The following is a 24667-nucleotide window of genomic DNA, read 5'->3' on the forward strand; positions in this document are numbered from 1 at the left end:
CTCATTCTCGCTCTAACCTTAATTCTTACTAAAGAATTGAAAGTTAGCCAAAGCTCACACCTAAAAGTCAAAGTTCGGTCTTACCTGTTGTTGCAGTAGCACAAGTAATGTCTGTCTGATATCCTTCTGGTCAGTTTGTGTCTTTCTGGTCTTGTTGTCTTCTTAAATACTCCCTTCTGTAATCCCTCCAACATGCTTATCCATAGCTTTGTTTTTTACACCCCTCCCTTTAACGTGCTTCTCGGCTCTATTAGCTTACAGGGGGCCTAAGTGTTAATGTGTTTATTACCATCTGAAGATGTTCTTAACCTTACATAATGAGGCATTGCTGAGCAAATCAAAATTGGATTTACCCAGCAATGTTTCATGTTTTGGGACCTGATTTGGATTCTGAATGTACAAATCCTCTGAAGCATTTTTAAAATAACACATGTTGTTCACAACTACAATGAATTCAGTATGGAGTTGAGCTTGAAAACACAAACAGAGAATCATGAAAATTCATCCTAGACAATCCTAGACATCCTAGTAAACAGTAATTTGACAGAAAAATCTTAACTCAAAGTCCATATAGCTCTGGGGAAGCGATAACGTGCTCTTTAAATTCAGATTTCTTTTTTTAACATAAATAACAAGGTGAAGATTTGGGGGCAAAATTATTTTTTTTATCCAAAATGTCTAAGTGTATTATTGTTTTAGCACCATCAGGCTCTTCATGTCACATCAGTACTAGTTAATTTAAGGCAGCACTTAGTGTCTCAGTATTGCTCTTTACCCTCATTCCATGCTATGAGGAGAGAGATTATGAGTTGAAGGGTTAGGAGGTTTTTATTAGTCACCATGTGATTGATCACCTGTAGAGTTCAGTACTGCCTCTGCTCTTACATCACATGCTCCACATTCTCCTTCCAGGCTATAACAGATGTTTGTTTGTAAATAAGGTGAAAATACATCACAAGCTTTAGTACTTTATCTGTTCTGCTGTTTTCCTCGTCACAACTTAATGAATAAACATAAAGGCACATCAAATTTAAATAATTAATGTCAATGTGTGCATAAAAAACAAAAAGAGCAGAATCATGATGACTGCAACTGCAGTGAGACTTCATAATATTGTCACAGCATTAAAATAAACTTTAGACATATGTATATATATAAAACTGTAAAAACTACAGTGCATACTGCTTATTATCAGACAAGAACATTTTATGAAATGTAATAGTTTGGGTGGCTACATAGTACAAACAGAGAAAAGGAGGGGAGCTTATGAATGCAGAAACGTGAGAAAACGTTTTATTAATTTATTGAATATAAAAGGCGTTTTAATGCAACAGTTCCTCTCTCTTACTTCGCTGTTGCCTGTTAGCATTGACCTGTTCAGAAAGCGTTTTTTGTAGATTGATAGTAAAACTAAAAGTGATCCACCTAACCATGGCATTGTTTTACATTTGCAGATATCTCTCATGGACAGCAAATCAAGATTTCCCTGTGACAAAACCTAAATGAGGTGCTTGTTCAATGATTAAACTGTCAACCTTTCTATAACGATAAACATTTTTGTGAAACAGTTGGGCACTGATATTACAATACGTGGCTCTGAGAGTTTGATATCTTTTAGCAGATTTTTTTTACGCTTTCATTTGATAGTCACGGTAATTACAGTCACTCACTACTGCTGATAAATAGCGCCTCTATAATTTCCTTAGATTTGCATGTTGAAAATCTAACTTGAAAATACACCTATTTATATCCGGTCTCTCTTCATCTCATCTATTTGTTGCTGAGCTGGTACAGAAGAGGACAGAGGAGGGTTGGCACATCAAAGAATGAACATCTGAGAGGATTAGCAGCTCCGAGGACTTTAAAAAGAGGCCGTCAGACTGCAAGCGGAACGCCAAAAGTGAAAAACCGACAGATTATTCAGGCACCATCAAAAAAATACTTTAGAGACTTTGAACAAAAGGTAAGATGATACTGCAATTTTGTCAGCTCTGGTACAGGGAATTGAGGCCTCTACCGCTTCAATAACATGTATTGCCTCAGCCTGTTTTCGGCTTCTGCGACTATTTCCTTGCAGGAGAGACGGCGGACAGACTATTGGTTATATAATTTCTTTCTTTCATGTCATGACTGAAATGGAGCTAAAGTAAGACACTTCAGGAGGAGTAGTTCTTTGTTCTGGGCTTTTTTGTTGGTACTGCTTGAGGCCCCACCACTATTTTTCAGTGTCCTTTTAGTTTTTGTATTTAAAGAAATTCAAGCAGCGTTTTCAACACTGGCTGTACATTTTTCTTCACTGGTTACTGCGTTGTTAATTCGGTGATTAATCTGATTGTTTGAAAACTTGTGGAAGAGGGAGAGAAATACAAGCGAGGGTGTTGCATTTTTCCAGTGGGGAATAATTTTCCTCTAAAAGAGAAGATTATAATTTGGGGTGGCAGAGGGATCAACAAAGGCACGTTTACTTGTACAGTACCTTTAAACTGCAAGGTGATTTAAACTGCTTTACATAGGAACAAAACAAAAAAAAGAAACAGTGTCATTTGCAAGGATAACAAAATTATCTAAATTGCATAAAAGTTAGAATGCAGCTGCAGTGCAAGTTCAAAATGAGGAGTCCCAATTTTACGTAAATAAACGGTAGCATCAAATAAATATGTTTTTATGCCTGGAGTTTAGATGTCGTTTATTAAACTTTCTCTTTTTCTCTTTCAGTGACTAAACAAAATGGCAGACGAGGCTGTTGCAAATCCCGCCGATAAGAAGGCACCCCCCAGATTCAAGCAGAGGTCCATCCCCACCTTCAAGAACAAGGCGCCTAAGCCAGGCCAGAAGGGGTGAGATGTTTTTAAGATCACGTAAACAAAATATATATTTTTTTCTTTCTTTACAAGTTTTGACCTACTTTTACTCCCTGGGTCAACAAACTGCTCTTCTGTCTCTCAGTTTGTACACAACAAACCTTTTGGTCTCGTTCCTTCAGATTTGGAGACAACATCCCCGGCATGGAGGGTTTGGGCAGTGACATCACAGTGATCTGCCCATTGGAAGCCTTCGGGGACATGGGCCTGGCGAAATATTGAATTATTTAGCCCTCTTTCCTCTTCCTCTGCCCCAATTACTACTATTGTTCCTCATGCCTGTACGCTCCATGGAGGAGGCAGCCTTTGATGTTTCAGAGGTTTGACCAATAAAAATTAAATCCAGTACTCTTGTTGTCTCCAGCACTTAACCTTTTCTTACCACCAACACTTCACCACTTTCTCCTATACTTTTCCTTTTCTTCATCCCTACCCTCTCTTCTACCTCTGAACCTCTCACCTTTGTCTTTGGTAACCAGTGTCGTAAGCACAGAGGACAAACTAAAACAAATGGAATATATTATATATTTTGTAAATATGAAAGAGGGTTTGATATCTGCTGTTGTGATATCCATGGACTGTTCTGCGATTCTCGTCTTCCACCTGTTCTGCTCAAAGCTGCTGATTCAACATGCACAGATGTCTAATTTGTTTATTGGCTGAATGACATTATATTTTTGAGAAAGTCAATAATTCACTTCGTCAGTGAAAAAGATCAACACTGTCTATTTTGTCAGTATGAAAGAACTTTAAATACTTTATTTATTTATACTTTATTTATTGTGTTTGAATAAACACAATAAATGTGAAAATGTTCTATCCTTCTGTCCTACTTATTTTTACACTTGCAAAGCTACGATGACATTGAAATTATTTTGGTACTTTGCACTCAATCACCAAAGATCAGGCAGTAAAATAAAATTAACAACATACATGCTGCTTTGTCTTTTTCCTCACTGCTACTACCTTCATCCCGGGCAAATAACACGCCCATCACTAACACTGGTATTTATAAAACTGTAAAGCTGCATTATTCTTCACTCAAATTGTAAAAATAAATTTGGCTTCAAGGACATGGTTAGTGTGAGGATAAAAAGGAGGCAGGGAAGATAACTGAAGCCACTGTTGCCATGGTTACCAGACCTACTTACTTACAGTCTTTTTTTTGCTTTCTTCACCAATATAAAATATTTTACTATGAAGGTGGACACTTTTAAAGTCAATAAAAAAACATTGCAACACATTCATATTAAGTTAAATGTTTAACATCAAGTTATTGGTTATTACAGTTAATTAATTGTTACAAAAAGCATACAAATAAACACACATTTTTGACTGATCAGATGCCTCCCTGGTGGTGTTGTGATGGATAAAAATCTCAACATTAAGTGATGGAAATTTTGGCACAGTTCTGTATGTGATAAAATCATAACATGCATATACTTTACAGTGTACATGTTCTCATAAAATAGCAAACTGTTTAACTTTACTCTGATATAGTATTTGCTGTATTTGTTGGTATTTCCTGGTCACTGGTCACATCTCTGTAGCAGTTATAAGGTTTTTTTCTTATCAGAGCAGCCAGGTGGGGCTCCTCCAGAGGAGGTTAGACATAATAAAATAACAGGAAACTTCCAAGTTATATTATAGTCAAATAAATAGTGGTTTGGTTTTGCATTACAATGCTAAACATATTCACAGGTGTCTGGAGAAGATTTGACCTGTAATGTCTAATTTACCTCCCTGGCTTTAGGATTAAACTTTGCAGAATCACAGGCATGCGTAGTAAATTGTCAGGATGAATCATACTGTGTACCTTATTTTGTGTCTTAATTAAATCATAATAACCGGTAATGATTCTGCCATAGCCAAATGAAAGCTGTTTTGGCAATGCAATTTGCCCTCTAAGTGTCCTAAAGCATTGGCTAAAGAAGAGTATATTCTGTATAAAAAATGATTCATTGTTGTGGGTAAATGTGAATATATCTGCTGCAGTTATTTACTTTGAGATATGCTGCACAAAAACTACTCTAAGTGGGACGGTGTCCTGTATGTTAACACTCATGTCTTAATGTGGTTGTCTTACTTTGACTTTTACTATTTTATTTGCTTGCTGTATGTTGGGGTCTCTTTGCAGTTGTAAAGAGTATTGGGCCAGCTAGTTCTGCACTTTAAATAGATTGCTTAACTGATTAGAGGAAGGTTTTTAAATTGTAAAGTCTTTGTTTTTAAGTTTCAGATCCAGAAGTATTTCTCTACAGAAAGACTCAAAGTAAATCAGAATTGATTAAAAAGTTCTTTCTTTTTCAAGAAAAATGACAATGCTCTTAACATAATGTAGTGTTCTTCATTACTGCAAAAGCACTTTATGCAGGACTATGCACTCCTGAATCAAAAGTTAAAGTCTAAGGAACTTGTAATACTTTGGGTGAAGGACTATTCATCCATCATTGGGTTTCAATGTCTGAAATTTAATCTGCTATTTTTGTGTTTTACGATACCTAAAGTTGCATGGTGAAGTACCAAATTGTTCCACGAACTTCAGCCTGTACATGCAGGAATCATCCACAAACTATTACATGTGTACATGGACAAAATATAGCTCCTAAAAACAGAAAAGTGATGAGCAAGGCCATGTTTCTCTGAATATTTATCTGGTTTTCAGAAGTTTTCTTGAAGCAACTATTTCAAATATATGCAATATATTTCCTCTCAAATTCCCTCTGTAGGACTGTGACACAGAAAACAAGTTGAGTGCAGAACTGAGAAGTACCTCAGGTGATGCCTCTCAGGTACTGAAGAGGGTTTCCTGCTTGTCACTTTGTTGTTTGGTCTGGCATGAAGGTGCGACTGATGCTACATGAGCTGGCAGCTTACAGACTGTAATAGGATTGGAACTTTTCCATATGGGTCGGTGCAGAGACACACAGTAACTGAGTGGTGTGTGTTTGTTCTTCTTTAGCCAACACTGTCCAGATGTAAAGTTTATAAAAACAATTATGATATGATATGGTTTCCATTTTGTCTTTAGTGGACAGCATATCAGCAGAAACAACAAAGAAACAAGTGGATAGAGAGGGGACAAAACAAAAGTCCCGCTGTTGGAGTCAAATTGTTGGGACATGTGGTAATGTGGTTTGGAAGTTAACTATTTGGCTACAAAGATGACAAAATGCCAATCTATAGATAGCCAAAAGGCCAAACTAAAGTATCTAATCTATGCTGAACTATTCCAGGTTGATGGTCATGCACAGTAATCCTCTAAGTATTTTATCACTAATCTGATTATATAGCCCTGGTAGGTTTCTTCTGTCTTGATGCCAGCAAGATAAACAATTTGACTTGAGATATCAGGGGAAACCACAGGTGTATTTGACAACATTAATAATGTCTAATTTAGAGATTGTCCTGTGCCTGATGCTCACCTAAATGAGACATTTGATGGGACTGAGTTTCACATGTGTGAATACTTGTGCAGATAAAGACACAAGTAAAGACAAGCAGAATGACATCATAGACAGCATTATGATCTGTCAGGGAGCAGGTGGAAGCAAATGCTATGAGGGGGTTGACTGGAGAATGAGGAACAGATGAGCAGGTGGTCGTGGGAAGTCTCAGGGCATCTGGTGGTCAGGTGGTGAACGGTGAGGGGTCTAGGGGAAGTGGGAGCATGAAGGAGGGCTGAATGAGCCAAAATAAACAGGACTTAGCCAGAAATCACAACACTGAACCATCAGGTGATTAATTTCCCCTCTGCTGCTTTGCGGAGTCAAAATGTACACTGAGAAAAATTATATTTCATACATTTCTGAGCTAATTACTAAATCAGTGGGGGTTATTTCAGCAGGTGTGATGTGGTGCTTTTTGTTTGTTTGTTTGTGTGTTTTAAAGAATACACCCACCTACCTTCAAGCTATCTTTTTTTTAAATTTCGTAATTTATCTAGAAAATTCTCCAAAAAAAATTCACACTGATTGGTTGACAATTTGATTTTAATGATGAACAAATTATGTGGTAATTATTTTCTGACTTTCACCTTTAATTTACAGCATCTCCTTATGTTTTATGTCCCTTTATCACCTACTTTTCCATTTTGTGAGTTGTGCATACATCTTCAAGACAGGTAAAAGATTTATATGGTTTCATACCAGGTAAATGTGGAAAAAAAAAATATCAGAGGGCTTCCCCTTCCTTTGTGGAGCCGAGATGGGGATGGGGAAGCGCTCTGACAAATCCATCTGAGAGTAAGCTCTAGAAATCCAGGCTACAAACACACACAGCTGACACGGCAAACATGACTAGACACAACCAACCATGACAAGACCAAACAGACAAGACAGACACTTTGATTATTGTTTTAGATCATTTAGATTTGGATTATTTGAGACGATACCATATTTTGCATTTCTTTTCATTACAGTATTTTTTTTCAGGAATGGGTTACTTTACAGGATTGTTTTTGTCTTCAGTCTATTGTTGAAGTTATGTTTGTGTTAATGAACTTTGCTCAAAATATTCAACCAGCTTCTAAAGTCAGATATCTTTGTATTTTACAGTTTTGAAGATTATACTTTTCAAAATGTGTTTTCATCTCTGCGACAAATGTTCAGACTCACGTGTAAATTGCATAAGTGTGCTGCCCTTAGTGTCAAAAAGAAACTCAGCAGCCACACTCACACACACACTAGGCTGTGTCAAAGCCTAAAGGTTATGTAACTGATGACATATAGTGTCAAATTTAACCTGGCCATGATCTAAATACAAGTAATCCATCCGCATTACATCACTGATCTCACCACTGAACTGTCTGTCTGCATGAAAACCGCGTACATGTTACCGCACAGGATTCAGAGTACAAGACCAAGTTGTTTCCTAATTTCTATCAAGCCCCTTTAGTATTCTATGTTTTTGAAACATGTTTGGTTTTAGCCCAAAATCACAAACAAGCAAAAACATAAAAGACACAGAAATATGAAGAGATAAGAGATGATAAGAAATAATAGAAAGAAAGACAGAACAGATAGTACTTCAGCTAAGCAACAGGTCTGTGCCTACGTGTGTGTAAATCCAGCCTAATGCTGGAATATATATCAAAGATCACTGTCCCATACATAATGTGCATTTATGCTTCCATGTAAATTGAATGTTGGAAAGTCAAATAAACTTGACATTGTAAAATAAATGCAGGAAAAGAGTAAACAGAAGTGGTGATTTATTGACAATAATAGATACTTTTAAGTTGGTATAAATATGTAGCCAACAAAACACTATTTCCACTCTACAGAATACTGTACTGCGTGTTAGTTGCAATTCTGACCTGCATTTATAGTAATGCATAAATAAAGACACGATTTTCTGCTGCATAGGCTGTCTTTTTGCATGTAATGTACTGTATGCATGCAATTTATGAGCAATGTGATCAGACGTTTTCTGATTGGATGGTGTGTTTCCCGTTTGGATAAATGCAGGTTGTCTTTCCTCTTTGTTTTATCAATTAGGTTTCCACCTCACATCACACTTTCTACATGTGATCAGACTGTATCAAAGTGAGTTTAAAGCTACAGTGTAAAGCTGCCATACTCATCACATGCATCATGATAACACAAGCTGTAGCGACTGTGACACAGTTACGCCTGCTTCTGTCATCTAATGATCGAATGAGATGTTTTTAATTGGTGCGCCATAAATGAGTGATGAGAGATTGAGGACACCAGGCTCTCACCAAGTATCATGATAGTGAAGGTCTGAAAACTCTACATGAGTTAATCTTTCATTAATATCCATAATAACATAATTTTCAGACTTCATTGAACAACAGTGAAACAAGAGGGGTTAATTTCCTTTTTATTAACTGCAATTACACCAATTCATGTGATAGTATAGAAGTTACAAAACAAAGCTGACCTAAACTGAGCTCAACTGTTTAATGGTACAATTCGGGGTTTTTTGTCGCAAAGTTATCTTAAAATGGATCAAGTGTCCCCACAATCCCGAGAGTAAAACACACTACAGCGGTGTAACAAATCTGATGTTTTAATTTCTGCCACTGTGTGTACTGTAATCATTACTTCTGCTTTGTTTATTTGTAGCATCGGCTATACGAGCAGCTGGGCCTGTAATTTGAAGCTCAACTGCATCCTCTTTGAGCCTGTTGAACACTTAACACGAGTCCACAGGGAAACAGAGAGAACATTTTCATCTATTCCAGTCCTTCTTGCCTTTTTAAAAAAATTTCTCTGGCATGCTTTTGTGTCGGGAATGTTATAAACACCAACTTTACAGCAAATCATATGTCAGCACCGTTATAATTTGAAGACGGTAAAATGCTGTTTGTTGCCTTGCAGCTAGAAAGAAGCAGCACTGGGACATTTATGCAGAGGTCAATTAAAATTTAAATAAACTGACTGAAACCGACACAAACTTTGATGACCTAAAAAAAAATAAACATTAATATAATCTGTAGCTATATAACTGAAGAGAAAATGAGGGTGAACAATAGAACAATTTATTTGATAGACCAATATTTAATGATTATTTTAAAGACATCATTTATAAGGTTTCAAAATGTGTTTACTTTCATGATAGTATCATTTCATTTAAATAGCATCACTGTTATTCCACTGTTCCAGCCCTGTTAAAATTAAATAGATGCTTGGTAAATTAAAAATGAATTCCAGTGTAATTTATTGTTTTATTTTCCTCTGTACAGTAAGCCTATTAGTGATACTGTGTATGCACAAAATAATTACAGAGTGATTAATGGGCCGTAACCTAAGGTGTTATGTTTCACTGTGACAGACAGTACAGAGACAGAATAAGTGTTTGTAAGAAGCTTTCATGTAACTGTCCCCACATGAAAAGAATTGCATGTTCATGCTGCAAGGGTCACGGCAACTGTGACTTGTAAGGGTCTTTCACAGAAGTCAGAAGTCTTAAACGATAAGTGTTTCCCTAATTTGCAGTTAGGGTATTAGTTTGCCTGTTGCCCTTAAGCTCCTTGTAAACACGCATGATACACAATGGCCCTGTAAACATTTAAGACTTTTCACAGCCTAGAACCCAAAAAAAAAAAAATCAACATTTACTTAATTTTAATTATATACTCACATTAACTTATGTAACAGTTTTAAATGTATATCGTGTAGTTTACGTAGAGTTGTACATATTTCATCATTTAGGTATAAAGACGAGTCAGTCTTATGGAGGAGGCTATAAACACTCCTATGTTGTTTTGGGAGTTATTGGAAATAGATCTGTTTTGTTGTTTCGTTATGATGACATGTTGTAATAATTCCCACATTAAATGGAAATGCCAGTCTTTCAGTATCTTAAGCAAATTTGGTGAACGAGGCGAGAATCAAATAAAATAAAAATTCGTTGTTCTTAAGATTTTTAACCACACTAAAGCAGGATGTCTCATGACTGTCTTTGTTCTACTGACCACATGAGGACACAAATTAACTAACAGCAGAGTTCACAGTTAAAAGAACCTTTTTACATTTCATATTTTTATATTTATATGTATATTACATGTTTGGATTTTATTGATAGAAAAGAGGAAGTTTATTGGGTTCAGCCCAAAACTGTGTTGTCCTCAAGAGACCAATGCACTTTAGTGCATCCTGCTGTTTTTTTTTTTTGTCCTGTGGTTTTTGATGTAATTTTAAGCAGATTTCTTTTTAAAGGGGAAAATGTCACTGTGTGAGGGGTCAAACTTCATACATTCCTTTCTTTTGTAGTTCTGGTGTCCTTATGCATATATCTGCATTTCAGAAATTTTAACATCGAGACAAAAGACAACATTTCTGTGGTTGTGGGAGCTGTGGGTTTTTTGTGTGTCTCCATAGCAAGTTATCTGAGAAATGTTTTATGCATTTTTTTTCTTGACTCTAAATCTTAGATTGTTTTTTAATTATCTCTGCTATCACCGGTTTTAGTCTGTACTCGAAAATTAGCTTTGTCTGCATAATGATGAATAGGTTAAGAGTTGTGTCCCTCATGTGGTGAACCTACCAAAGTGCAGTCCAGTTTATCTCTGCAGCCTGCCTGGTCGGAAGTCATGATTATCAACCAAACTGCTATGTCTCCCCATATACAGAAGATTTAAATAACACAATTCAGGAAAACTAAAGGTAAACTAGACTAACCAGATGATTACTGACCCTCTCTTAACCTCCTCATCACCATAGAACGGACACACACACACACATACATAGACACACACACACACACACACACACACACACACACACACACACACACACACACACACACACACACACACACACACACACACACACACACACACACACGTGTCCCCTATCACACATTGACACGTAATCCTTTGTCCCTGCACCCCAACTTATCAACAGCACCTGGCTGTTTCCCACAAAGCTTCCAATCAAAACCCAGAGAAGTTGCTGCAGCCACAGCCAGCTGCCATGTGGCGACCATCAGAGACAGAGCAGGTGTGAAAAGACTGTTTGTGAAGAATCAAAAAGGAGTCTGCCCTTTTTTTTTTTTACCTGCATTTACTTGAGTTAAAACAGTAGAAACATGGTGATCACTCTGCTTCTCACCCTCCTAGTGTCCTCTGCCATTGCTACAGAGAAAGGTAAATTGTTTTAAGTATTTTCTGATCTCTTTATAGTTCTTGTGTCTACTCTTAATGTGAAATATATAACATGTACAGTTTTTCTAGGTCCTGATATTCTAATTAGAGCATTGTAACTTTACAAACATCCTGCAATAACAGTCTATCTGGTTGGTGTTTCACCATTTTGGTCCAGACTTATATCTGCACAACCACTCAATGGCTAACCATGGCAATTTTGTACAGACATTCATTCTACCCAAGGGACAATCCTAATGGTTTTGGTAATCCCCTGACTTTACCTCTCACCCTACCATAACATTCAAAATTGTTGTTTTAAGTGAAATACATGAATTTCTCTCAAAGGTTGATTTCTTATTGATTCCTTAACTTTTCACATGGTGCCATTATTAGGTCAAAATTTCAAAAATTCCAGTATATTTATTTATGATCAAATATTTGCAAAGCTAATGACATTCCCATCAGCCTCAGCTGTACTTTGTACTAAAATGTTAGAACGCTAATAGGCTAAGATTTTTTATTGTGAACAGTGTTGAGCACAAAGCAAAACTGATTTTCATTTGTACGTTTTTAGTCCTTCAGTTGTTATTGATCTTAATTGACAGACTTTGACTACCTGCCTCAGTCTTGACAAAGGTTGTTGAAAGAAGATGGAAATAACTCCAGGACTTGATCCTTCTATCCCTGACAAAATCTTGATATTGTTTATATATGTTTATTAGGCATCCTAGTGACACGGATTAAAGGATGGCAATGATGGTCAGTCAGCCAGTAGATGTTTGTTGGTCAACCACTTTGGTCCAAACTAAAAAATGTAATAACTAATGAGGTAATGTAGGAAAACCACCGCTCCACCCACTGAATCTTTGCTAAGGTGCTGGAACCATCACAGAGCACTATGTGGAAGGGATGTCCGCATACTTAGATCCATGCAATATGTGAACAGTTTTTAAGCTTTCTCCCTGTCAGACCTTCATTCAAAACACACATGGCACAACAATGGAGTCAGTTACAAGTAACCATTCTTATTGCTATTATAGGGAGTATATCAGCATACTTATATACAGAGGAGGACAGAGGACAGGAGGAATGACTGATAGACTGATGTCAGGGTACCTCATTTTCTCAAAATTTCACTCAGTATTTCGATGTCAGGGATATTATTTATTTTAGTGGAATCTTTAGATTTCTTTCCAGTGAGATATTATTGAGTTTATAGTTACTTTTATGTCGTAAACATCCATGTTACTCCTGTTGCAAAACAATATTTTTTTATATTTAAATATGGGTCCTAATCCTGTTCTGAATATATAAAAAAAATTTAAATGGTACTTTGAAAAAAATAAAATTACTCATTAATTAAAAAAACAACAACACAGCAACCAAAGCACTGATGCCCACTAGAAATCTGGGGGAAACCCTGCACAGTGAATGGAGCTGTAAAATCAATGTAGGAATGTGTACCTAGTTGTGTACCTCTTGTCTTTCTCTCTCAGACAGTTCCCTTCTCAGGCTGAATGACACCAAAGCTGCTGAGAGCTTCATCGACTCTGCTGAAGTGGTGGTCATCGGATTCCTGGAGGTCAGACAAGAAAATTTCATTTAAATTAAAAAAAAAGTATTAAACAAGCTTCGAGGCATCTTTTTGAACAATGCCACAGGGTATGTTTTATGGCTCAGTTTAAGATACTAACATACATGTGAAAAGCCAGACATGATCAGACAAGTTACCTAAGAGTAAGACTGTGAGGTCTCCAAAAATACAACATTTGTTTGGACCCTTGTCTTGGTGATGCTGCTGTCACAAATAGATTTCGAAGGATATATTTCCTGTGGCCACACCTTTGGCAGCTGATGCTGTGAGGACAGAGGGTGGCTGGCTGCTCCAAGGAGGCGTGCTCTTTGGCCAGACTCTTTGTGCGGGGGAAGATGGCAGGCTTGACAGGAAATACATACGTATCTGAAAACTTGTGGGATTGGCTCCATTGACCCTCTTGTAAACAAGTGCAAACGCAGGGATAAGGTTCATGAGAGGGGAGTGGAAGAGAGAGACAGAGAGCACATGAGGATAGTACATAGTTGGAAAGTGATGCCGAAGGCAAGAAGAGACCAAAATATTGGTGCTGTGACTCACTGAGAAAGAACACATATTACAGACTGCAAAATGAGAAAACGGGTTGCCAGAGCTCATGCAACAGTGTCTCAGAAATAGACATGATTCACCTTCCTTGGAGTGGACTTCATCTGTCTTTTTTTTACTTCTTTGTTTCTCCATTTTTGCCAACTGCACTTTAAAATTGTCTTTCTGTTCATATCACAGTTTTGTTATTTAAGAATAACAATTCACAAATTTAAACGAGACAAACCAGATGAAAGAAAAAGTGATTGTGGAAAAAATTATTGAAAATGTTCTAAATGCACATGGTAAGATGAAATATAGTTGAAATTATCATCCTCTGTATTTCAGGGAGAGGACAGTCATGGCTATAAGGAACTCGTAGCAGCTGCAAAGCGAGTCGACTCAGTCCCTGTGGCCATTTGCACTGTTAAGGAAGTGTGGGCTGACTACAAACTCTCCTCAAACACCATCACCCTCTTCAGAAAAGTACTTTTCACACCGTCATGACTGTGCATGATTTTCTCTTCCTGGTCTCAATAATAAAAGTTATGGGTACTTTAGGTATTATGAGGATGATGATGTGTGTTATGTGATCCAGGCAGATAACCACCAGGAGAATCTTGTTCTTGCTGAGGCCAAAAAGTTAGAAGCAGATGGTCTTGTGAACTTCTTCACCGTCAACGAGGTTCGATACATCACAGAGTACAACCAAGTGGTAGGTCCAACTCCAAATGTTCTTATGGAATCATAAGTCTGCTTTATCTGCTGTTAACATTTGTTTTCTTCTTTCATTTGAAATATATTTCTAGTGAAGATAGAGTCAAACTAGAAAATGAGTAGAAAGCAAAGAACAGCTAGTAGACACACACATTTCAATACAAAGAAAAATAAAATGTTCACTGTCAGATCCTGTCAGGTCAGGTGGGAGGTCTGACAAAGGAGATCATAGGCAGGTGAAACGGTGCTTTCTAATCTTAACCGTCTCTCTCTGTTTGTTGTATCTGTCTCCTTTTTCTTTTTTTCTCTCAGTCAGCAGTGGGTCTGTTCAATTCAGAGGTCAAGTCACACCTCCTGCTCTTTGCCAACAGGGGGAGTAAAGAATATACTGAGCTCAAGGAGCGACTGGGAGCTCTAGCCCCGGAGTTCACAGGCAAGGTGAGAATATTCTGTGACTTAATTCACCGACAGAAGACTAGCTTTAAAGCAGGCCTCAGTCATATTCTGCCACAAATTAAACTTGTCAAATTTATCTGTAATTACATCATAAAATGAAATGTCTGTGTTCCAGTTCTTGTTCGTGTTGGTTAACGGAGCAGTGAAGTCCAACTTTCGATCACTCAACTACTTCGGCATTAAGTCAAAGGACCTCCCACAAGTAGGCATCTATGATGGTGACTCTGACATGAAGTGGCTCCTACCTGAAGGAGAGATTTCTACAGAGCGAGTGCGGGAGTTCTGTCAGTCCTTCCTACGAGGAGAACTGAAGGTGAGCAGTCATTACCTGATCTGTAAGCACTCTAATGGCACTTCAAATAGTAACAACACAGTAACAATAAAGTTATAAAAATAAAAAAACAAAAAACAATAATCAATAGAAAACACAAAGAGTCCGCTCTAAGTGGAAGACAGGTAAATGGCCACAGATAGAATGGGCCACACCAGAAATGTACAGCAACACTACAAGCACTTTAGCCTCACTCTATGTACCACACAAAAGACAGGAAACCTCACTCTGTGCACCAATTAGCTGTGTTGCACCACACAGAGCTCCAGCTGGGTGTGACATATAGTCTGAAGCCGTGCAGCCAGACACCAAGGCCAGAGTTGGTGCATTCATATCACTAAACTGTGGCATTATTAAAAAAAAGTCTGAATTCAGATTATATTATATTACGTAAATAACTGACACTTTATCTTTAGGGATGGAAAAATAATTTTGATCTTTTACTTGAGTAAAAGTAACAACACAACACTGTAGAAATACTTGATCATAAGTCAAATCAAAAAGTTTACTACCCTTTAAGAAGATCTATATAGAAACTCAAAAGGAAACAACCGTGTCTGATGCACAATGCAATCCTGAGCAAATCTTTGCTTTCTTTAAAGTACTGTGTTCGAGACAAGAATAAACAAAAAGAAATCGTTGCACTGACAAAGCTGCACTTCTTTAAACTGCTCCCTTCAGGCTCCCTCACAGCAGCTTCTTGTTTATCAGTCACCTTGGGTTGCTGCTGATAAGAGCAGAGCTTCCCTGCAGTCAAAGACTGTTACAGCCACCAAGATCACCAATCAATTTTAAAACTTGGTGCTGCAATTTCCAGGTTTTATTCATTTGCCTGCAGCAAAGTCACAATTCTCCACAGCTTATTTTCAACCTCTGAGCAGGAGCTTTACTCGAAAAGAAAAGGCTTTGTCTCTTACTTTTTTTTTCTCATTTCTTTCATCTACTTGTTTACTATATAAATCTGGTTTCTGAATCCTTTGATTTTTCCACTTATTTTAAAGGGTTATTATGCACTTGTGTAAGTGACATGGATGTAATTCATTCCTAAAATGAGACATTACTTTCGGTAAAAAAAAAAAAAAAATGTATACAGCTTTGGACTGTTCCTGCTTTTGTAATGTGCTCTTTATTTTACTTATTGAACTTTTACATTTTTCAGGATATGAAGCAGGTCGGAGCAGAGCCCAAAACAGAGCTGTAGGACTGATTAAACAAATGTAAATGTGTTATCACAAAATAAATAAAAAACTGAAATGGAAAAGGAGCATGCGATGTGAGTTCTTTCTGTTGCATTAGACTCCCTCGCCCTTCAATATCAATTTCATTGTTTCAGCACGAAGGAAACTAGGCAAAGTTCACTTTTGCAAGTGTGCGTGTGTATATTATGTGTCCTCACTTATTTACCCATGTATGTTATGCTTTGTCTGTTTACACGAGTGTGAGCCCGTCTGCAGTCTGGCTAGCCGACCACAGGTCACTGGCCACAAGTCGCAGTGATCTGGCAGAGTTTGTTAGTCTATCCGCTAATGTTATTGTCAGAACCACAACACACCAACCTCAGAGAGACTGACACAAAGCAGACTGGGAAGATGTGGATCGAGGCAGTGAAGACAGCGTAGTTAGGGTTATTTTCTCATATGATTCATTGTGGATAGGAAAGAAAGGTAAAAAAATAATAATAATAACATAAAGTAACATGGGAATCCTCATGTCACAGGAAGTCATAGAGGCATTAATCTCACACAATTAAAAAATATGGCATCTAATTTAAAGCAAACTTGATATTTGACTTGAGGACATATCAAGCTCCAGGAGTATGGGATAAAAGGGAGCGTATTTAGCTATAAAGGCTGTAAAAACAAATCTGTAAAAGAACAACAGATGGGCTGTAGACATGAGGAGTAAAAAAGTTTGGGCTTGTCCCAAAAATATTCTCTCAAGCAAGAAGGGAATTTCAAGGCCCAGACTGGGATCAGTATAATTAGTGGTTTTGCACTGCCAAACGGATGCATCCGGCGGAATTGGGAAAGCCTGGCAGGTGAACGCTTCTCAAAGACCAGCTGGAAATATACAGTATGCGTTGCCTGCCATCTGAGTTTGTTTACAGATGAGACAGTGTTACATAAGGAGCAGATGGGGGTCATAGGGTGAGAGGCATGACTGTGTTTTAGTTTTCTAACATCAAAACGCAAAGTATAAGTTAATGCCCCCATATAGTTAGCTTCTCCTTATGGCTGATATTAAATAATACTGCACTCTTATGACACTATTTAAACAATACAATTAATGGTAATTAAAAATATGATTTACTCTGAATTTGTGTTGTTTATTATCATATTTATATTACTGTCTTTATTAATAAACAATCAAAGCTACTTCTGGGTCAACATTGTGCATAAAAAACCCTGCTCTAAAATAAAAAAAAATAAAAAACTGCATCCCCTTATGATTTGCTAGACTTACTGTGAAATTTAAATAGTGCCTTACACCTAGATTTCTTTCTTTTACCTTTTATAAGTTTAAATTTTTCAGATTGCCATTTACAACAACAACAAAAACTTCTAGATGCAGGTTATATAGGCTGATGAACATCTGCATTGCTGCAGTGTTGTCCCTGGTCACGCAAAATTAGGAAAGATTGTCAAAGTTAAACTCAGAATACTTTTTTTTCTGAGGTTCTATTTGTGCCAAAAAAAAACACTGTGTTGTCATCTGTCGTTTAAGGCCTTCAATCTGCACATCGTCCTGAGTGTCCACATTGACATTATTAACACCGTCCAATATAAGGGAGAAAGGCGTATCAGGAAGACATTCATGCCTCAGCCAAATGACAGGCAGTGCAATATAATGACAAAAGTACAGTTTAAAGAAAAATGTTCTGTCAGGTGAGCAGTCGACAGACCATGATTACAGACAGAGTTTTGTCAGACCTGAAGGTTGTGATTCACTGGCCAAATGTGGTCTTAGCATGCATACCTTCAGTTTATACTTGTGGCTTTACATTTCTTTGTAGCTGTTGTTCTAATTGTAGGCTTTAGCTCCTGAGCTATGGTAGTATTTGTTCTACAGAGTATAGCCTGTATATTTGCATCACTTCATTGTGTATGTGTAGATTATATTGTTTTGTGGTAACAACCATAATATCTCCCTGTTCCAAACACAATGAGGCTACACCTGTGTCTATGTATTACTTGAATGTGTGACATGACCCATCATTGCCTAAATGTTACTGCCCACCCTGGTGGGGCATATTGATAATCAAAAAGACTTTAAAACCAGGATACCAAAACATCTATATTGACTCCAACATGAATGACAGTTCGATGCTAAAAGGGCACAGACAAATGATATGTAACATATTCAGTAGACAGTAAGCTTGTCAACATTTTGTTGGCACAAATGTGAGAAACAGTGTGGATAAAAATAGACAGTATATAAAAATGTACGTTGTCTCCAGTTCTGAAGGTGAAACTAATGCAAAAGTGCCTTAGGTTGCAATACCACTACGGGCCACCAGGGGCTGGCTTCAAAAAGCCTCTGCACCCAATTGACTCACGTTCAAAAAGCGTCTACTTCTCTCGGGAAATACAAAGTCAATACTTTTTTTTTTACCAGAGGTTATTATTGGGTCTAATATGGGGATATCCAAAGGCAACTGGACTTTTCTGAGTCTCTTGAAGATGTTTCATCTTTAATTTAAAAGACTTCAGGACTTAACCTTTTGGGGCGTTGTCAAGACCTTGAGAGTCATTGAGGTCACATCTGGCGGCCTATGAGTTTTTATGGTCAACAATAACGATAACCCTTAGATTGACCATGACCTGGAGGACTGAGAATCTTCAGACTCATTATAGGCTCGTTAAAGTATTTAAGTATTTGCTTTCCAGGCGAGGCGCAGTTCATCCACAATGAGCCTTATGGTCTCATTCACTAAACTCACTCCTTATGATCAGTGTTATGCTGGTCCTTCTAAAAAATATTTCCATAACTAATTAGATATTAAGCTTCACAGATCAGTATTTTTGGGGGCATGCCTGGTTTGATTGACAGGCTTGGGGTGCTTTCAGATTTCTGATATAGATGTGTGGGCATAGTGTCCCCGGGTTCTCAGTTTGCCCAAATATGATCACTTGTGACCCCCAAAAAAACAAGGTGGCAATGGCCAAAATGCCAGACTCACCAGTTCAAAATACCAGTTCCAAAAAGTGATGTCATGGTGGGTTGCCTCTTGATGCAACATCATATACATACGTGATGCTGGCACAGAAGACAGTGATGCAGGAAAATTACAGTTACCAGGCTTTTACATAATATACTGCGGTTCAGGGGATAACGTAACCACAGTGGCCTCTCAGATTACTTTATAATGATGTACGTATTTGTACAAAACGTTCACATTACATGAACAGACATGACATTATAATGTTTACAGTGAGTCTTCTGTCGACAAAAACTGTAAAAAAAAAACAACAACAACTGTTGTAGCTATGATGTTAATGCTGTAGGTTCTGGAAACACAAAGAAAGGAAAATCACAACTTCAGCCACATGTATTCTGTAATTTATGCTATTGTAGGTGTTAAATTTATGAGTGCATTGAGCTCGTTTGGTTGATGGTGAGAAAATAAGTCTTGATGCTGTAGCCTCTCATGACATGTGATGTCTAGCAACTCTCCTTTTTCATCTCTGGCTACAACTTAACATGAAACTCTCTGTTCTCCACATCTCACGGTCCTGTTGGGCTAAACCGAGCAGTATCTTGGCTCTTACAGTACCAAAGAAACCTCCTGAATGTAAAACTAAAACTGGCCTCTGAGTAAGACGAGTCTCTAATAAGTGAGCTTTAAGTATACTTATAAACCTAGTCTAGTCTTTGGCCAAGTGCATAACTGGTGTTATTTCCAGGTTTTCAAAATACATAAATCTTTTAAAATTTCATGTGATTTTGTTTTGTTCATTCTTTCATAAGGCTATCGTGATGTATGAAAGAATATAAAAATACCGAACAGAACGTAGCACATTAAATTTAGATTAAATGGCTGATAGGATAACAGAGTGATGACTGATAGGAGTTAGGGTTTCTGATCTTGTAGGAGACCTGAAACTGTTCAAGCAGAACCACCAAGAAATGGTTTAACATTCTTATTCTTCCAAGTGCCCGTCTGTTGAACACAGAGGAGCATACAAGAAATCTCTCGATGTCTTTTCTACACTAGTGGAAGTAGCATTTTAACATTTAATGCTAAATATAAAGGAGGCATTGGAAGATTTAAGTCCAGTCATTAGCAAATCTAGTACTGCCAAACATCAAATATAATGCTGGGTTCATTTTGAATGTATGAGAGTTAGAATTTTGCTTTCATGTCCATGCAAGAAGTTTTTTTTAATTTATTTAAGCTTATTCCAATATTACCATTGGACAAGAAACATGGGAAGAGAAAGAAGGAAGTCACATGACAAAAAGGTCCCCACTTGGACTTGAACCACCAGGATTAAATAGTACCTTGCCTTTTGATCCCCAATTACCAATGTTGATGTTTAACTTTCATAATACTTGTAGTTGTAGTTAAATTGGTAGAGCTGGGAAGGGGCACTGGAAGGTGAATACAACATGAAAAAATGTGTCTGTCCATCTGTCAGCCTTTACACGCACAGTGAGGTGATGGTTTAAAAACGCTCAATGCACGCCTCTAACTGGTCATTTGAAAGTTGTTTGTCGAAATTATATAACACACATGTATCATGCAAGTAGAACAAAGTTGGCATGGACAAACAAAGGGAATTTACAATCAAGATCGTCCAAGAAATAAGAACGACTGTCTGCGAGAGGAAAAATAATCATGCAAGACTCACACATACAAACACAGCCACTGAGCACTGGCTAATAGGAAAGCCAGATTTACACAATAAACATTGATGATAAAAAAGTACAAAAAAGTATAAACAAACATGCTGTTTACAGCAGTAGCTAAGCACTGGCTGTTATGAAAGCCAGAGTTATAAAATATTTTGATGATAAGAGCACTGGCCACTGACATAGTAATCAGAAAAAACAATCTAATGATTAATAATACCTAAATGTGCACGTGCCTACTTTACAAAGGCATCCAATGCTAATTTTACTTTCTCATTTTTCTACTTTGTTTATTTTTTATTTTTTTGTAATGCCTGTAACCCTTAGAAACCAGCCACAACAATGTGGGCCGAAGGGGACACAGCCCTTTGAGGGGTAATTGTCCTTATTTAAAGCATGTTGTGCATAAAATATACATACCAATAAACTTGCCTTACCTTATTAACGGTACCTTCATCGTCTCCTCGGTGTACTTCGCTTCTGTGATCCAATAGCCTCTTCCTCTCCTCCAGCTAAACTTTAGCTCTGCGCTAACTAACTACCAAACAGTTTGCCACAGTACTCGTCCAGCATCTTGTCTACTGCTGGTCTCGCTGTCAGTTGTTGATTCTGATACATTTTGCCCTTCTTAATGGCTTCATTAAAGAAAATCAAAAAGTCCCTTTAAGGCCGTCATTTTCTTCCACTGCTGCAGTGTTTGTGTTCACTTTCAACCTTTGACCGTCGGTTTGACCTCAAATATAATTTCCACCAGAACTGAAATTTAGGAAATTAAGATCCACTATTAACTACTTACTGAAATTAAAACATCATTATAATATGAACATACCAAAACATTTTTTTTTATAATAATAACACTTATTTATTCTATTATTTTAAATTTGTAGTTCTGGGCATGCAGGTCCTCTACCAGAGGGCGCTGCAGCAGCCTACACACTTTTCTTCCTATAGCCTTGTCTGTTGCGCAATTATAGCAAACGCCTACAAGAAGTTATTTCTGGAAAAGGCGGCAATGCTAGTTTCTGGGGCCGAGGGTGTACTTATTTTTTCCAGAAAAGAATATTACATACATTGATATTTTTTAAATCAATTATTTAAAAAGCAAATTGGGATTTATCTGCTCACACTGTTTCAAAGAGGATCAAATATTTGCTTGTCCAAATAAGTGTAAAAAGCCAACATTATCCGCTTTTTTTTGTTGCTTTTTCCCGAGACATGTTCACATGTTTATGGAGATCCTACATCTAGGAGTTGTGTTGATTTGCTATTTCAATTATTGATGGGGGAATTTGTTATTTTGAGACCAGATTTGGCCTTTTAGGTGCCTTGGGGTCCAGAGTGTAATTTCCTAAACAGATTTGTTTTACATTACATTACATTTCATTTAGCTGACGCTTTTATCCAAAGCGACTTACAATAAGTGCATTTCAACCATGAGGGTACAAAACCCAGAACAACAAGAATCAAGAAAATACAATTTCTTCATGACTTATATGAGTTTAAAACAGAGTTGTTTTACAGGTAATATGACAATCTAAATATAAATGGAGGTATTAAATAACCCTCATATATTTGTGCAAATGGCCCAACATTAAAAGTGTAACTTGTGTACAAGTGACAATTGTACACCAGAAAAACAAATAATGAAAAACTCATGAAATAGAACATTTTCCTACAGCTCACAGCATATAAACTCAAAGTTTTCTCACCAAATGTTTTTTGTCCTCTCTGAAACAACTAAGGCACTTGTGCCAGAGAACATCACAGACCTCAGCAGAAGTGATTTAAAAGCAAGTAAAATCGAGTTTTAAATCAATACAGAAACTATTAACAGATCATCTACTGTGGATGAAGACATGAGGTTCATCACTGAATTGAGCTGACAGGATCAAGCTGACAGGAGACAGTGTCTATATAGTTGTGTATAAGTCTGCCGGACAGACAAGGGGTGCCAGTATACACCTGGAACAACAGAAGAATGAGCATCAGTCAAGATCAAATGATCTTAAAGCCAAGATGCAGCTTTTAAAAAAGAAACCCATCGAAAGACGCTGTATTTTCTTCCTCCTCTGGAACACAATGGCAATAGTTTTTTCTCTGGGTCCCCCATGCACTGAAATGCATCCACAAAAATGGACACCAGACCAGACATTGAAATTACATGGCACACATTCCAAAACAAACCCCTGACACCAGGAATAACGTGGGACTATGAAACACAAAGGACACCAAGGTCACTCTGCAGCACCACCGAATCTATCTCAATACATGACAGATGCAGCTGGTTCGGTGCCCTCTGTGATATATATATATATATAGATACATATATCTATATATATATATGCATCTGAAGTAATATGTGTGCATAAATGTTTGGTTATCGAGATGGTATTTAAGATGCAATATGGTTTGGGTCAAAGTTGCAAACTCTAGATACCAGTTTTTGTAAAAGAAACACAGCAAAAGCCACACTTTAAAGTTGCATCCAAACCCGCATGCATAACGCTGCGCATCCAGTACATGGGGGTTAGCTATATTTAGCTCTGTATATACAGCAATACATCAAGCCAGGCTGTGTATCGGGTCCCTGGTTGGTGTTGGTAAGCCATAGCCGTGCGCTGGATCTGTTCAAGACCTGGGCCAAGATGGACCTGTAAATAGCGACTGACTGCGGTTCTTGTGGCACTCTGCAACACTCTAATTAAGCTCTGTCGCATAATGAGGCTCACTGCTGTTCTGTGTCACTCGATTAGTAGCTTGTGGTAGGCTCAGGCTATAGTTTGGGGTTTGTGGGGGTGGGAGATCACATCTGGGGCAAGGAGTATAGTAACATAACAGCAATGGCAGAGCTGGCAACCTTGATGTTAAAGAGGCAACCCTGCAATGGGTGTCCCTGATTAAAATCCAATTACATTTTAGGGGTATTTTATAGAAATCTTGTAACACCACTAGTTTGGACTTTCAGGGTTTGCTATATTATTTATACCTTGGTGATGAAGGGTGAGGATTGAAAGGAATTCAAAGGGTATGTACAGAACTGTTGAACAAGACATGTACAAAAATGATTGGTTTGACCTCAGGGAAATGATTGGCAAGGAAATTAAAGCATTTCTGTTGGACAAAATATGACAAAAATATGGCCAAAAACCAGAGAAAGAAACTATTTTGTGAAGTCAATCCAGTAATTTAATATGACATCTATCCACAGGTCACATCAGTTCTTATAAAACTACAGGGAAAATATTTCAGTCTTTTCCGTGTATGTGAAAGGGCAAATTTGAATGCATGTGCATTGTGGAGTGGGAGAATCCCTTGAAGTGTGACGTTTGTCATTCTCCCATGTTTCTCTAATTGTCAGGTGAAAGTTTCCATACATTCATGTTACATATAGGTTTACATGCTGCACCATGTGCTGTACACACAGGCAGATGCTGGGAATGTTTGTGGTTGTGTTGTGTGCGGGTGAATGAGTTTGTGGACTCAGTGCCACGGGCTGCGTGGGTGTTTATGGGAGCTTTCATGACAAGTGGAAGCGGAAACGGTGATATTTGATTCCCCGGCCAATCAGAGGGTTATCTCATTGTGTGGGTCTGGCCTGACACAGGAGGGGGACAACAGTATATATTGACCTCGACTCGGAGAAAAGAAACAGAAAAAGCCTTCGAAGGAAAGGAAAGAGGAGCCAGCAATAAAGAAATCGACTTGTCTACAGTGAG

At 37.6% G+C, this 24667-nt stretch overlaps 1 protein-coding gene across 1 annotated transcript; it reads left to right on the plus strand.

The window, feature by feature from the left end:
• Window positions 1-11331: 11331 nt before the first annotated feature.
• On the plus strand, window positions 11332-16345 carry LOC138620162 (endoplasmic reticulum resident protein 27). Its single transcript, XM_069697136.1, has 7 exons — window positions 11332-11475; window positions 12972-13057; window positions 13943-14080; window positions 14193-14309; window positions 14624-14749; window positions 14883-15080; window positions 16258-16345. Exons 1-7 carry the CDS (start codon window positions 11418-11420, stop codon window positions 16297-16299), a joined length of 765 nt encoding a protein of 254 aa, XP_069553237.1. The 5' UTR covers window positions 11332-11417; the 3' UTR covers window positions 16300-16345.
• The last annotated feature ends 8322 nt before the right edge of the window (window positions 16346-24667 follow it).

Source organism: Brachyistius frenatus, unplaced genomic scaffold, assembly GCF_029030835.1.
Source record: "Brachyistius frenatus isolate BFR_SWC_R1_liver_20210118 unplaced genomic scaffold, ASM2903083v1 Contig_23, whole genome shotgun sequence".
NCBI lineage: Eukaryota > Metazoa > Chordata > Actinopteri > Embiotocidae > Brachyistius > Brachyistius frenatus.